At 42.8% G+C, this 16,856-nt stretch overlaps 1 protein-coding gene across 4 annotated transcripts in view; it reads left to right on the top strand.

The window, feature by feature from the left end:
• The window catches only part of itgb4 (integrin, beta 4), a 151,704-nt gene that overhangs the window by 79,824 nt on the left and 55,024 nt on the right, over nucleotides 1–16,856 (top strand). For all 4 annotated transcript variants that reach the window (XM_041216920.1, XM_041216922.1, XM_041216921.1 and 1 more), the window contains exons 18-26: nucleotides 1,541–1,647; nucleotides 2,215–2,266; nucleotides 3,089–3,271; nucleotides 7,844–7,947; nucleotides 9,458–9,516; nucleotides 12,876–12,899; nucleotides 14,514–14,662; nucleotides 15,366–15,545; nucleotides 16,339–16,490. In XM_041216920.1, the coding sequence (XP_041072854.1) occupies nucleotides 1,541–1,647; nucleotides 2,215–2,266; nucleotides 3,089–3,271; nucleotides 7,844–7,947; nucleotides 9,458–9,516; nucleotides 12,876–12,899; nucleotides 14,514–14,662; nucleotides 15,366–15,545; nucleotides 16,339–16,490 (1,010 nt within the window). The remainder of the gene's footprint in view (nucleotides 1–1,540; nucleotides 1,648–2,214; nucleotides 2,267–3,088; nucleotides 3,272–7,843; nucleotides 7,948–9,457; nucleotides 9,517–12,875; nucleotides 12,900–14,513; nucleotides 14,663–15,365; nucleotides 15,546–16,338; nucleotides 16,491–16,856) is intronic.

The raw sequence follows: 16,856 nt of genomic DNA, 5'->3' as shown, positions 1-16,856 counted from the left end.
AGGATGTGAGTGGCTCGGAGGGGAACTTCCAAGTGGTGGTGTTCCTATCTATCTGCTGCCCTTGTCCTTCTAGATGGTAGTGGCCATGGTTTTGGAAGGTGCTGTCTAAGGAGCCTTAGTGAGTTCCTGCAGTGCATCTTGTAGATAGTACACACTGCTGCCACTGTGTGTTGGTGGTGGAGGGAGTGAATGTTTGTGGATGTGGTGCCAATCCTGCTTTGTCCCAGATGGTGTCAAGCTTCTTGAGTGTTGTTGGAGCTGCATTCATCCAGGCAAGTGGAGAATATTCCATCACACTCCTAACTTGTGCCTTGTAGATGGTGGACAGGCTTTGGGGGGGTCAGGAGGTGAGTTACTCACCCTAGCCTCTGACATGCTCTTGTAGCCACAGTATTTACAGGGATAGTCCAGTTCATTTTCTGGTCAATGGTAACCCCCAGGATGTTGATGGTGGGGGATTCAGCGATGGTAATGTCAACAGCAGATGGTTAGATTCTCTCTTGTTTGAGATGGTCATTGCCTGGCACTTGTATGTTACTTGCCACTTGTCAGGCCAGTTGATACATGTGGCAAAACAATGTGATTTCAAGAATCTCAACAATAATTCTAGCAAATCTCAATTGATGAGGGTATGAACTCTGTGCCATTCCTGATACTGACCAAATGACCGTGTTGGGCAGGGTGGGCGGACTAATTTCAGAGACTGCCCCCTCATCTGCTTTGTAAATGTTTCTTCCCCATCTTCTGAAGGCACTGATTTTACAGGGTAGGTATGATTCCACAGCCAATAGTCACCTTCTGATAGCTAATCTTCAGGGCAATGAGTGTCAGAATGCTGATCAACCATGTTTGGGGGCATCACAACCTAGAACTGTCCTCATCTGATATACTCTTTGCAATAAGTGGTTCATCTGGCTAGGAGCATATAGAGCCTCAGTTGATTTCCTCCACTTCTCCCCAGGGTGTGTGTGTGTGTGTGTGTGTGTGTGTGTGTGTGTGTGTGTGTGTGTGTGTGTGTGTGTGTGTGTGTGTGTGTGTGTGTGTGTGTGTGTGTGTGTGTGTGTGTGTGTGTGTGTGTGTGTGTGTGTGTGTGTGTGTGTGTGTGTGTGTGTGTGTTTTTGATGCATATTTAGGCTAGTATTGATACATCACCCTACCTAATCTGTTATTTTTTGATTCATTCATGGGATATGAGCATCTCTGGCAAAGCCAGCATTTGTTATCCATCCCTAACTACCCTTGAGAAGGTGGTGGTAAGCCACCTTCTTGAACTGCTGTAGCCCATCAGCTATAGGTATCCCAACAGTGCTTTAAGGGAGGGAGTTTCAGGATTTTGACCCAGTACCAGTGAAGGAACGGAGATATAGTCCCAAGTCAGGATGGTGTGTGTCTTGGAGGGGAACTTGAAGATGATGATGTTCCCGTGCATCTGCTGCCCTTGTCCTTCTAGCTGTTGAGGGCTGCAGGTTTAGGAAGTGCCATCAGGGGAGTAGATTATCCCTAATGTCTGGTTTGATGATTTTATTCTCCTCCCCTCTAGATTGTCCACCAGGAGGCTTCCTCTGGCTTATTCCACTTATCATATTCCTGATGTTGTTGCTGGGTCTGCTGTTGTTGCTCTGCTGGAAATACTGTGCCTGCTTTCGGGTGAGTGACCATCTCCCAGTGGACTATTGTACAGAGGGGAGAAGACTGAGCCTTTGGGTATAAACAGCACCAATCTGGCTTGTTATGGGCCAGCTACCACTGGTTGTTTGAATGAAATTTTGAGAGCCTCAGCATAGATGCCACATATTTTGATACATGCTGTATCTGGTTGACTGCAGTCTCAGAAGAATTGACTCTCATTTGAGATTGTATCAGACTAGGTAGAATTGGGACAAACCATCTTGAGGAAATGGAGTTGCTGATTGGCCTTGATCATGAATTGTCACATTGGGGGTTGGATCAAGTTGAGATGGTTAAGAAAGCTCAGGTTTGGAGATAGGGCTTCAGAATTGGGGATTGGGTATCAGATGGAGTTGGTTTCTAATCCAGAGATCAGTTGGGATTGTTCCAGACTGGACTTTGTATTCATTTCAATCCTGTTCTGTTTGTTAAATTCATGACATAGGTTGCTTTCTTTTCTTATTGTTACCAAGTTAAAAGTGTTGTGAACAAGAGTCTGATTTATTAAAGCCTGGTGTGACTAATGTTGACTCTCTGTCTTCACAGGCTTGCTGTGCAAGGCTGCCATGCTGTGCGATGCTGCCATGTTGTGCTGCAGGTAATCTCAAGTCTCATGTAATCACTGTGATGAATTTGATTTCTTAAATCAATCAGGTTGTGAAGAATCTAAGGCCTAGAAATTGGATCAGGCACAAAACAGGTGCTGAAGGGTTCAATATGGCGCATGACATGTATACGTTTATGCCACACTACAACAAACTATATTGGTTAGAGTGGCCTTCCACTCTAGTAGAGTATAGCTTTCCTTCTAGAAAAGGTGGATATTCAAATCTGGAGCCAGTTCAGGCCTTGATCTGATATTGGATCATAATGGACTGCAGTAAGCACCGTGTAAATCAAACTCAGTATGTCATCCACTCAGAAAAATGATCTTTTAGTACGTTTTCATGGATTAATTTAAAGGAGGCCATTCAGCCCCTCAAATTTGTTCCACCATTCAAGTAGATCCTGAGTGATCTATATTTCAATTCCACTTAACTGCATTTGCTCCTTATCCCTTGAAACCCTTACCCACAAAAATCTATTATTCTCAACCTTGAAAGCTCCAATTAACCCTTGTAGCCTTTTGAGAGGAGATAGCTCCAGATTTCCACTACCCCTTTTGTGAAGAAATGCTTCTTGACAACATTTCTGAACAGCTTGGCTCAGATTTTTAGGTTATTTCCCCTTGTCCTTTAATTCTCTATTAAATGAAATTGTTTCTCTGTAGCTCATGGGTGTGGGCTGGTTGTGTTGAATGGCCTGTTACTGTGTAATTCCATCCTATCAATTCCTTTAATGATATTAAACACTTTGTTTGGATCACCCCTTAATCTTCAAAGTTCAGCTTCAACTTTTATGTCCTTGGTTTCATTTCCAGGTACCAAGGTTGGGTTTCAGGAAGACCGCTACATGCTACGTCAAAGCAACCTCAACTCCCTGGACACGCCAATGGTTCGGACAAACAAGCCAGTTGGAACAGACATAGTAAGGTGGAAGGTGACAGATAATGTGCACAAAGAATCATCTAAACAGTATCAGGCAACCAACCCCAATGATACTAGTGAGTATTGAGGGAGCTGTAGGCATTTCAGAATGGGAAGGGGTGGTAAAGCTACATAATGGTTTTTAAAGTGGCATTTTAGTGTTTTCTCTGTTAAAACAGCCCTTTGGGATATCTGTGCTAGTCAGTGTCATCCGGCAACAATAGCTTACATTTATATAGCGCCTTTAACACAGTAAAATGTCTCAAAATGCTTCCCTGGAGCATAATCAGTTAAAAATTGACATCAAGTCACAAAAACCGTCATCAAAAGTTTAGTCAAAGAATTAGGTTTTAAGGACTATCTTAATAGAGGAGAGAGAGAAAGAGAGATAAAGAGGTGGAGAGCTTAGGGCCTAGATGCTGAAAGCACAGCCACCAATAATGGAACAAGAGGCTGAATTAGAGGAGCACAGGAGGAGCAATGGATCAAGATAGGTAAAGATCTTTCAATGTTGCGCAGCCAATGGAATTCTAAAAGCCAGGAATGTAAGAGCTACGCGATATATGCCACTGTCATGAACCACCATTTTTGTTTTGTAGTTTCCCCATTTTTAATCTCCCAACAAGAGTAGATTTTTAACTTGTCTTGCATCCTATCTTAAAACACTATTGGAACATTTACAGTCATAGAGGAAAAAAACAAATGGCTACTTTTATGTGTGGCTTTGTGTCTTACCCATTTCATGCCCAGCAATACACTGGTTCAACAGCACAAGAGAAAGGTCTGAAATTAAACCTCATACAATATGGAAAACTACAATATCTCTATTAGAAGAAGGAGCCTTCAACCTTGGTGCAGACATGCTGAGCGTTGGAATTCTTGCGCTAGCTTATCTAAGCAAGGAGAGGCAATAGTAGTGGTATTGTCGCTGGACTAGTAATCCAAAGATTTACGGTAATGCTCTGGGGACTCAGATTCAATTCCACCACGGCAGATGGTGGAATTTGAATTCAGTAAAAATCTGGAATTAAAAGTCCAATTATGACCATGAAACCATTGTTGATTGTTGTAACCGACGAACCAGACGACTGCCTGGTTCACTAATGTCCTTTAGGGAAGGAAACCTGTCATCCCTTACCTGGTTTGGCCTACGTGTGACTCCAGCAATATGGTTGACTCTTAAATGCCCTCTGAAATGGCCTAGCAGTTGTATCAAAACCGCTACAAAGTCTCAGAAAAGGAATGAAACCGGACAGACCACCCGGCATCGACCTAGGGCACCAGAAATGACAGTGGCAAACTCAGCCCTGTTGACCCTGCAAAGTCCTCCTTACTAACATCTTGGGGCTAGTGCCAAAACAGCCTGATAAAGTCATATTTATGGAATCATATCTTACGGATAATTTCCCAGACACCAACATCACCATCCCTGGGTATGTCCTGTCCCCCCAGCAGGGGTGGCAGCACAGTGATATTTAGTCAAGAGGGAGTTGCCCTGGAAGTCCTCAACATTGACTCCAGACCCCATGAAGTCTCATGGCATCAGGTTAAACATGGACAAAGAAAGCTCCTGCTGATTATCACATACTGCTCTCCCTCAGCTGACAAAATGGTGCTCCTCCTTGTTGAACACCACTTGGAGGAAGCACTGAGGGCAGCAAGGGTGCAAAATGTACTCTGGGTGGGGGACTTCAATGGCTCGGTAACACCACTACTGACTGAACTGGCCGGGTCCTAAAGGACATAGCTGCTGGTCTGGGTCTGCGGCAGGTGGTGAGGGAACCAACAAGAAAGAAAAACATACTTGACCTTATCCTCACCAAACTGCCTGCTGCAGATTGTCCATGACAGTATCGGTAGGAGTGACCACCACACAGTTGTCGTGGAGACAAAGTCCTGCCTTCACATTGAGGATACCCTCCATCATGTTGTGTGGCACTACCACCATGCTAAATGGGATAAATTTTGAATAGATCTAGCAACTCAAGACTGGACATCCATGAGGCACTGTGGGCCATCAGCAGCAGCAGAATTGTGCTCGAACACAATCTGTAGCCTCATGGCCCAGCAGATCCCCCACTCTACCATTACCATCAAACCAGAGTATCAACCTTGTTCAATGAACAGTGCAGGAGGCATGCCAGGAGCAGCATCAGGCATACCTAAAAATGAGATGTCAACCTGGTGAAGCTATAACACAGCAATACTTGCATGTCAAACAGCACAAGCAGCAAGTGATAGACAAAGTTAAGCACAATCAGCAGATCAGACCTAAGATCTGCAGTCCTGCCACATCCAGTAGTGAATGGTGCTGGACAATTAAACAACTCACTGGAGGAAGAGGCTCCACAAATATCCCCATCGTCAATGATGGGGGAGCCCAGCACATCAGTGCAAAAGGTAAGGCCGAAACATTTGCTACAACCTTCAGCCAGAAGTACTGAGTGGATGATCCATCTTGGCCTCCAGCATCACAGATGCCAGACTTCAGCCAATTCAATTCACTCCACGTCACATGAAGAAATGGCTGAAGGCACTAGAGAATGCAAAGGCTAGGGGCTCTGGAAATATTCCAGCAATAGTCCTGAAGACTTGTGCTCCTGAACTTGCTGCGCCCCTAGCCAAGCTGTTCCAGTACAGCTACAACACTGGCATCAACCTGACTATGTGGAAAATTGCCCAGGTATGATCTGTACACAAAAAGCAGGACAAATCCAACCTGGCCAATTACTGCCCATCAACCTACTCTCGATCGTCAGTAAAGTAATGGAAGGGGTCATCAACACCTATCAAGCGGCACTTGCTTAACAATAACCTGCTCACTGATGCCCAGTTTAGATTCCGCCAAGGCCACTCAGCTCCTGACCTCATACAGCCTTGGTTCAAACATGGACAAAAGAGCTGAACTCCAGAGGTGAGGTGAAATTGACTGCCCTTGACATCAAGGCCGCATTTGACCAAGTGTGGAATCAAGGAGCCGTGGCAAAACTGGAGTCAATGGAAATCAGGGGGAAAACTCTCCACTTGTTGGAATCATACCTAGCACAAAGGAAGATGGTTGTGGTTGTTGGAGGTCAGTCATCCCTGCTCCAGAACAACACTGTAGGAGTTCCTCAGGGTAGTGTCCTCGGCCCAACCGTCTTCAGCTGCTTCATCAATGACCTTTCTTCCATCATAAGGTCAGGAGTGGGGATGTTTGCTGATGTTCAGCACTATTCGCAACTCCTCCGATATTGAAGCAGTCCATGTCCAAATGCAGCAAGACCTGGATAATATCCAGTCTTGGGCTGACAACTGGCAAGTAACATTCGCGCAACACTAGTGCCAGGCAACAACCATCTCAAACAAGAAAGAATCAAACCACCGTCCCTTGACATTCAACGGCATTACCATCACTGAATCCTCCACCATCAATATCCTGGGGTTTATCATTGACCAGAAACTGAACTGGACTAGCCATATAAATACTGTGGCTACAAGAGCATGTCAGAGGCTAGGAATCCTGTGATGAGTAGCTCACCGCCTGACTCCTCAAAGCCTGTCCACCATCTACAAGGCACAAGTCAGGAGTGTGATGGAATACTCCCCACTTGCCTGGATGAGTGCAGCTCCCACAACACTCAAGAAGTTTGACACCATCCAGGACAAAGCAGCATGCTTGATTGGCACCACATCCACGAACATTCAGACCCTCCACCACCAACGCACAGTGGCAGCAGTATGTACCATCTACAAGATGCACTGCAGGAATTCACCAAGGCTCCTTAGACAGCACCTTCCAAACCCACGACAACTACCATCTAGCAGATAGATGGGAACACCACCACCTGGAAGTTCGTCTCCAAATTACTAACCATCCTAACTTGGAAATATATCGCCATTCCTTCACTGTCGCTGGATCAAAATCCTGGAACTCCCTTCCTAACAGCACTGTGGGTGTACCTACACCACATGGACTGCAGCGGTCCAAGAAGGCAGCTCACCATCATCTTCTCAAGGGTAACTTGGGATGGGCAATAAATACTGGCCTAGCCAGCAAAGCCCACATCCTGTGAATGTTTTTTTTTTAAAAAGTCAATGCATATTCCCATTCTGAATGAGCCTGATACAAGATCAAGCAGGACCCAGGTTCAATCCCTTGACTGTGTTAATTTATCCCATTATTGGTTGGAGTACGACAACAAATGACTGAACTCACGGCCGCTTAATATCACCACCTCCTTAATAACAATGAGCACCACAACACAACAGAGCTCCTAACACTCAGCATTGCATTGGCAAAAAGGATGGTATATTTCCTTCATCGCCTTGCCATTTGAACAGACTCACCCAAATATGGGCATGAATGTTCCATGTTTGCCCATCACTTATAGAGGAAAATTTCTTAATTGACTGCACTGATCACTCACCATGCCCATCCTGGTATTGTCCACAAATTGATCAGAATTAGGGACAAAAAGTTAGCCTAACAAGTCACCATTCTGTTCTGTCAGGGAAGTGTGACAGGGATAAAGTGTGACACTTAAGAAAGTGACTCTAATCGCAAGACTTTTAAAATAGCAACAGATAATTCTACCCAATTTGCTTTCCTTGTTGAACTTTGAAACTTTACCAGTATTTTCTGATCCCATTCCACTTTTTGCTCTTAGTTCTGTACAATCTGTCACTGCGAGCAGCCCGAATATTCAATGATGAGCTGAGAAAACCGGACTCACCAGAGTTTAATCAACTGCGGCATACGGTGGAGGAGAATGTAAGTATGTACGGATGTGTGACAGTGTATTCATCAGGATTCTATGGAGTGTGTGCCCTCACCCATTGCCTCTTTTCATTTTGCCATCTCAGTTTTTTTTTAACTGCCCATTCAACATATACTTTCTCTGGTTCAAAAACTAATTTCTTTATTGCAGTTAATCCAAACTCTGCAAGTAATCTTTTTTTCAAAGTTTCTCGCAATGTATTAAAATTCAGTTTTATCCCTAACATTAGTCAATCTCCTGTGGCCTTATTCACGATGATTCAATCCCCATTTCAGAATTGTACAATCTGTCTTCAATTTTATTATTCATCATAAATCCCAGTGTCCCAATTTATAGTGAAAACTACCTATGCAAACTTTCATTCATGGCAGCGTGACATGTTTACATGGGCAGTTTCCATTGTAACTGTGGACTTCATAATTTATAATGAAAAAGATTTACAAGATTTGCACAGATGCATGGTTTTTAATATTGTGTTCATTTTATATATTATATTAACAGCATTAAAAACTCTTTTGAATGTGAACTCCACCTTTAATGTGTAATGGTAGTGCCAAGTGTGACACTAAGTTGTATAGAACAGAAAGACTGAGGTTGTAGATCCAAATGCAGTTACTGGAGGCAGTTCAATTTGCCCTTCTTGGGGTAAGAAATAACTAGCCGGGATTCTGTTTCCTGATCTCCCTCCAATGAATTTTGTTAAAGGTGAGGACAGGATTGGGCTCAGCTGGGATGCCCACTGTGACCAAACAGTTTGGGGCCCCTCATGTGAAGAATAAGCATTTGGTTGAGGTACTGCCATCTGTCTGTGAGAGTGAACCAGAGAATTAGGAGGTGGAAATATAGAGCAAAATTAAATTTTTCTGTGGGACATGACTTACAATGTTCGGCTAATGCATTAGAACCCCCAGAAAACACTGCTGTACAATAGCAATGGCTGATTCTACCAAGACCTACAGCTAGCTGAACACATAGACACACACTACATCACCAGGAGGATTCATGACATTCAGACAGCATCCACAATCCAGGTTTTCTGAATGGCTACGTAGGTACTGTAAGTAACCAAGATGTTGTACAAGTATATAAGGAAAATCAAGGGGGAGAAATGGCAATTCAACTCATCACAAACCCTCCCTCTGTTTTTTTCAACTCTCCAACTGCAGCTCCCTCCCTAGGTACTGTGGTATTGGTGCTGGTGTGTAGTTGGATTTGTGCAGGGGGAGGTGACTTGTCCATGCATATCACATTCATTGTCAGTGTTCTGGAGTGACGTTGACAAGCTGGTGTAACAGTTCATCTTGCATTCAAAAGGCAAGCTAGAAAGTACATGAGGTATAAAGGAATAGGAGGATAGGCTGATAGGATGAGATGAAGAAGGTTGTGGGGAACATAAACACTGGCACAAGCCAGTTGGATAGTGGCCTGTTTTTGTGCTGTAAATACTGTGCAATTCAATGAATGTTTCATATTATGACTGACTTCTGATCTATGTGACTATAGCTCAACGACTCATACAAATCTGTCCCAGGTTTCCAGCCAGTGCGGAAAACCAAATTTAGGTAAGGACTCTTCCTTACATCTCGAGTCTCCCAGTTATTGTGTGTGTGCATCTCTCTCTCTTTCCGTTCTCCCTGTGCTTCTCTCAATAACGTCAACCACACCATCTAGGTTTGATATAAAAATCATGAGCCATTATTTTTATTGTATATAGCCCAATGTGACAGTTCATTTATAAACCTTGTTAGTGGCTTATTTATTTTCTAACAGATTAGAGCTCTTCACAAAAATTATATCCCTGCATCTGAAAATGCTTTATAAAAAAACTTTTTAAAAATCCTACTAGTTATCCTCAAGTGTTAAAGATGGATCCACCCTCATACTATTGGCTGAAACAACTGCCTCCTTATAGAATGAAACCTAATCCACAAGTCAAAGCTTCATGCATTAATATATTAAAATACATTTATCTACAGTGAAGTCACCATTATCACCTCCAAATTTGAGTTATTCAAACTATGATAGTGGCAGTTAAGTTAATACAAACATATGAACATAACTGACAGGTCAGGATTCTCTGATCCATCCAGCCTGTCCCTCACAATTGTGATACCTTGTGTATGGCTATGTATACACTTTCCATCCACAAAATGTAAAGATTTCAACTATCAATTTCAATAATCAATTTTAATAATTATTTTCATTTGCAATATCTTGAAATTAGTTAATATAAGAAATGGACATAGACATGCAGAATAATAAATACTTAGTGAACAGCTGTGCTGCTTTTTTAGTACGAGTAGACACAATTTATAATTCTACAGAGCTGCATATGCAGGGGCACATCTCAAATTGCTTTGCATTGAAGGGTGCAAAACAGTGGATGCTAAACAGGAGATAAGTTTAACAATAATGAGGAAGCTGCCAAATGAAAGGTACAATAGAGGAAACATTTATTTTGAGAGCTTTTTAAAAGCAGAGGATGGAGAAAACTGAATAAAGAGGTTAATATTAATTTTATATTAATTGAGTGATTAATTGTATTCAGGTTGTGGTAATTAACTGGAGATTCTCTTGTGCTCCCAGTAAAATTGTGGTAGCCAAGTGGTTATGGTACTGGCTTTGTAACCCCAAAATCAAGAGTTCAAATCTCACAATAGCAAACTATGAAACAATGTAAAATTGTGAACAAAAACAGAATTACCTGGAAAAACTCAGCAGGTCTGGCAGCAGCAGCAGAGAAGAAAAGACTTGACATTTCAAGTCCTCATGACCCTTTGACAATGTAAAATTGTGGTTGTTGGGATTGGAGGTGTCTGTTTATAATGTACATCCCTGTAAACAAAAGCTTATAGATTGCAGAAAAACTAGACTCCAGTTGTAAGCTTCATCACCTGGATTAGAACGGGCAGGAATGTAATGATTAAATGAAGGGCCATCAATAATGATGAAAATTTTAAAAAGTAAGAAGTTTGGTTTTAGAGGAGTAGGAGGGATCTGTAGGAATTTGAAAATTAGGCCAAAATTTAAGTCAGCTCCCTAGGACTTCCTCAGTGAAGCTGAGAGAGAGAGAAAGACAGCACTAGCAATACACACCCACCCCACCACTCACCTAGTCTCCAGACTTTCCGCCACAGGATACCTCTTTTTGAAACAGCCTGCAGCAGCTTTAATCTAATCAGTGATTAACAGACAGAGTCAGAAATCCAAACAAGAATTGATTGGAAGGCGACATGCAGTGCACCTACAATTTTCAACTCATGCTTGACCTAAATAGCCAAGTGGTTATTGTACTGGGTTTGTAACCCCAAGATCAAGAGTTCAAATCTCACAATGGCAAACTATGAAACAATGTCACTTCATCTGAATAGGAACAGATGGAAACAGGTTTGTACTCGAAAGAGTTACAATTTTCGACTCTTCCCTCATAGCACGCCAGCCATCACATCACAGGTGAAGATTCAAAAAATATACCCTATATAGTTGATCCACTGTGACATTGAATACATTTTTTTTTGTTTAGATTGCCTCTTTTTTCTGGCCTGTAACTGCTTGTTGCTTCCCACTTTCTGCCCATCCTCTCTCTTTCTGTTTCTCCCCTAGTCTTTTTCTCACATATATTTGAAAAAATAACAACAAGCAGGGAGTGAGTTCAAGATTGAAATACGGGCTTTGAACAATTGTTTTTGGTTATGAAGTCACCTGACATTCTGCAGTCACAATCATAGTATGAATTACCCAAGTAATAAGTTTGATTAGTTTAGTGCTAGTGTAAACTGAGTGTATGTTAGTATCATCGTTATATTACTGCAATAGTGTTTCAGAGACCTGGACTAATAATCCAGAGTACGTGAGTTTAAACCCATCGAGGCAATTTGAGAATTTCAATTTTGTTGTAAAATTTGGAATTATTTAAAGTGACCATGAATGTTGTAAAAACCCAACTGGTTTACCAGTGTCCTTTAGGGGTAAAAACACTTGCTGTGTTTAATTTTGATCCCAATTCCTGTCTCACATTCGCATCCAATCTACTCAAACAATTCTGTTTTTTAGCTGACAGTATTTGCAAATGTTCCCTTTCACCATAAGGTCATGCGAACTAGATCACTGAGTTAAACATCATCAGGAATAATTTGTTTCTCTAACTTAATCACATTTTCTTTCCTATTAGCCAGTCATTCCTTCCTGTGTTTTATTTCAAAACTACAAACTTGAATTGGTAGAAGGAAACCTATTTCAATTTGCAGGTGTTGGGGTACCTTTAAGTTACTGTATAATCACTCAGACAAGAACAATGCAAGTTCTGCTCTTAATAATTTAAGTCATTGTCAGTATTAGGAAACCATATATGCCAACCAGCCATATTTTATAGTCAATATTGTGGATTCCCCACCCACATTTGTGATCAAAAGTTGCCATCACCATTAGATCCATCCCCCATCACTGCTGCAGTTGGAAGTTCTCAGGCTAATTTTGCAAAATCTCCTGTTCCACAGGATGTATCAAGCACCAACCCGAGAATAGAATTAGAGAGAAACACATTGGCAAGATATGGAACAGGAGGAGGGTAAAAGTATCAGTATGAACTGGGAAAATGAACTCGCTCCCCAAACAAATCAATAGCAGAAAAATCAAGAGGTTTCAAATCTCACAAGGTTGTTAGTGAGACTAGATTTGTCTGAGAAGCATGTTTATGCCAATCGAATTGAGAGATGGCATAACTGCTCTTTCCTTTCTCTCTCTGCCTCTTTCTCTCTGTGCCTCTCTCTCCCCCCTCTGTGCATTCTCTTTCTCCCCCTCTCTATCTCCCTGTGCTTCTATCTCCATCATGTCATATATTATAGTTTGGCAGTGGTTGTAAACACTGAGAACTGAGAATTCATCTGATTCAACACTTAAAAATTATTTTTGTGTTTTTTAGACTTCAACCAAATGCTGGAAAGAGGTAAGTAATTTCTTGACATCCTCGAACTAGCCAGTGGTCATATTGCACCCTCTGAGTGCTCTTGCCCTGTCATTTATGAATTATCACTGTCCATCCACCAACTTGCACTCCAGTTCTAAGCTGATATTCACAACCATGGCCTCTCCTGTGTAGCTCACTCTGAAACACAAACTTTTTAAAATCACCTTTTCTCTATTTAAAGTGCTGATGTATCACAGTGGGCCTGATCTACAAGCGCCAGTTGACCTTTGGTACTTCAAGCATGTGCCATTCTTGAGTGTCACTGGTGATTTGAATATAGAACCTATCATAACTCTGCTTGATCCTGTTCTCACCTACCATCAGGAATCACCAAATCACCTGAAATCATCAAACATCAAAATAAAAAACAAAAGAAAAGAAAGACTTGCATTTGTATTGTGCCTTTTTGAAGTGTAGTCACTGCTGAAATGTAGGAAACACAGCAGCCAATTTGCACAACAAACTCCCATGAACAGTAAATGCAATAATCTACCAGATCGTCTATTTTAATTTTGGTTGAGGTATAAATATTGGCCAGGATACCAGGGAAAACTCCCCTTGCTCTTCTTTGAAATGATGCCAAGGAGTATTTATATCCACCTGAGAGGTTTAGCATCTCACCTGAAGGATGAATCCTCCAAAAGTGCAGCACTCCCCTCAGTGCTGCCCTGCGTCTGTCAGCCTAGATCGTGTGCTCAAAGCTCTAGAGTGGGAACCTTGAGCATATCATCCTATTGTAGCTACAGTGCTATTGTTGAGCCAGATCTGAACCCGCAGCCTGTCAGTGAGTATAACTCAGTACCTTCATGATCTCTGCTTTTACCCACAAGGACTTCGAGAAGGATTAAATACAAAATGTACCATCCTTTGATAAACTGAAGGTGCTGGACAGGTTATCAAGGCTACAAAAAGCTGTCAATTCTTTGATATTTTGTGCTCCCCAACATATTTTGAGAGGTATTGGGCCTTATTAACATTTGTTATACAGCCCTACCTCAAGAGCAGGCAGTGATGCAGTAGCTTCAGGGTTATGGGGTCAGTATTTACATAGAAACCTAAAGAACAGAAGGAGGCCATTTGGCCATAGTATCTGTTCCAGCTGTTTGAAATAACCAATTACACCAACAGCTCCCCCCGCCCAACCGCACCCCCCACCCACCACCCCTCCATCCACCCACCACTCTTATCCCATAGCCTGGCATTTTGGTTTCCTTTTCAAATATTTATCCAATTTCCCTTTTGAAAGTTACTATTCAAACTGCTGCTACCATCCTTTCAGGTAGTAGATTCCAAATCATAAATTGCTGTGTAAAAAAATTCTCTTCATTTCCCCTCTGGTTCTTTTGCCAATGATCCTCTATTTGTGGTCTTTTTATCAACCCTCATGTCAGTGGGAACCGATTCCACCCCCCACATCAACTCTGGTAAAACCCCTTAGAATTTTGAAAGCCTCTATCAAATCCCAACCCCCCCCAACCACCCCCCCCCCCCCCCCCCCAACCTTCTCTGTTCTAAGGAGAACAATCCCAGCTTCTCCAGTGCCTCTACAGAACTGAAGTGTTGCTTGGTAATTCTGACTATTTTTCACCACAGGCAGGACCTGACTATCATCGACACACAATTACCTGCCTTTCGTTCAGCAGAGAAACAGATCATGAATATAACTGAACAAAAGGTTAACTTGGAAGCCTTCAACAGTCTGAAAGTTTGCCCCGGCTACTATACGGTGGCAACTGATCGAGGTGAGATTAAAACAGGGAAACATAGCTTGCCCAACTGTTCATGGGATTTTTTCCTTAAGGAAAATTTGGGAATGGGATCTATGGAGTAGATCACTGGGAAAATTGGGGGCGGGGTGTATGGAGTGGATCACTAGGACTGGAAGTTGACTGTATGGAGTGGATCACTAGAACTGGGATTGACTGCAGAGTGGATCACTAGGACTGGGACTGACCGTATGGAGTTAATCACCAGGACTCGAACTATCTTTGGAACTCTTTTCCCCAGAGAGCGGTGGAGGAAGGATCATTAAATATTTTTAAGGCACAGGTAGATAGATTTTTGACTAACAACGGAGTCAAACGTTATCAGAGGTAGGCGGAATGTGGAGTTGAGAGAGGCCACAATCAGATCAGCCTGATCTTATTGAACGGTGCAGCAGGCTCAAGGGGCTAAATGGCCTACTCCTAATTCGTATGTTCATATCACTGGGATTGACTGTGTGGTGTGGATCACTAGGACTGGGGTTGACTGTGTGGACTGGATCTCTAGATATCTATAAACTTATTATTCCATGATTGTGACAATGATAGAGAGAGCTGTGTAACCTAAATGGATTCTCAGGTCTGTCCCAATACCTATAGGGATTTAATGATTTAAGAGCAAGTGTTTGATTGTAAGGAGCATGTCTGATAGTCATCATCTATGTTCCTTGGCCCCTTGCAGATGCTCATGGGCAGGTGGAGTTCCAGGATGGGGTCGAATCCATTGATGTACGGGTTCCACTCTTTGTAAAGGATGAAGATGATGATGAAAAGCATTTGCAGGTGGAGGCTGTGGATGTTCCAAAGGGGAATGCAGAGATCGACCAGCGATTTGTGTACATCACCATCATCAAAGAAGCCTGTACGTCTATGGGAAACTTGCCTTGGCCTAGATAGTTCCACAGTTCACCTTGGCCCCCTGTCATTCAGCTCATTCAGCCAAGCCCCATTCTAGTTCTCTCAGTTCTGTCCATTTGTCTTCATATTGACATACTTCTCTCGAGATTATTTTCCTCACTATTTGCTTCTGAAACGCTAAAAGGCCAGTAGTTCACTGCATGGCCATTCTTTATGACTGAGGCTGGTTGGCACTCAGTTCAACTGTGAGAGGCATCACAGCCTGGTAGAGTTCAGTCCTTGCCCGAGGGCGCATGTACGTGCTGTCTGACAGGAGCTGGTGGATTGTGACCAAGTTTGTGGTGCTCCCAATTATCAGTTAGATTTGCAAGCCTGGGGATGAGTGGTGCTTCTTCTGGCCTGGATATCTCAGCGCCAGGCCTACAGACTGTAATTATCAAATAAGCCATCACAGAGTCTAGCTGTTGGGCTGACCACCTTATCCCTCTTTTTCCTCAATCCGGGTTATGGGTCTACCAACAAAAGTTGCCCCTTTACAATTGATGAATTTAGGCAGCAAGTGCCAAAAGGACATTCGATCATGGAAGGCATTGCAACTGAGCCTGCGCATGTGCCCACTCCGACATCCTTGCCCACCCTCTCTTCCTAGCAGTCATGCTGGGAACTCCACTGGCTTCTGCCAATTGGCTGGTGTAACTCCAGTAGGAGATCACAAAAGCATTGTGATTGGTGAGTGAACTCCCAATGCTTGTCTTTCCCTCCACTGTTTGACATGTGTGTGTTTCTGCTCTTTCCAGCAGCCAAAAGCATTATCACTTTCCTGCAACCATCCTACACATACCAGCGGCAGGACAAAGTGGCTAAAATACCCTTGTTCCGGGAGATAATGGAAGATGGACGCACACAGGTCTCCTACAGGACGAGAGATCTCACCGCCAGGGATGGCAAGGTATGATGGACACAATAATTTCGGGTGTCCTTTATAAGTTCAGTTCTCACCGGATGCTGTCTATTTTGAGCAAGCTATTTTTGTATCATCTTTATGTAAGTTGGGAAGCCTTAGCTGCAAACACCCAAGCACCTTTTCTGAGGTCAGGGTCACCATTGTGAGGATCATGGGAAATTTGAATTCCCTTCCACCACTCCCCCAGTCCCTGTGGTTCACCCCTCCACCACCACCCCCCACCCCCCCTCCCAACCAAATCAGCCTTGCTATTTCTGTATAATAAAGCAAAATACTGCAGATGTTGGAAACCTGAAATAAAAACAGAAAATGCTGGGAAAATGCAACATGCCTGACAGCATCTGTGGACAG

Source organism: Carcharodon carcharias, chromosome 22, assembly GCF_017639515.1.
Source record: "Carcharodon carcharias isolate sCarCar2 chromosome 22, sCarCar2.pri, whole genome shotgun sequence".
NCBI classification, from domain to species: domain Eukaryota; kingdom Metazoa; phylum Chordata; class Chondrichthyes; order Lamniformes; family Lamnidae; genus Carcharodon; species Carcharodon carcharias.
The sequence above is the reverse complement of the archived record's forward strand: the minus strand, read 5'-3'. Positions and strand labels throughout refer to the sequence as shown.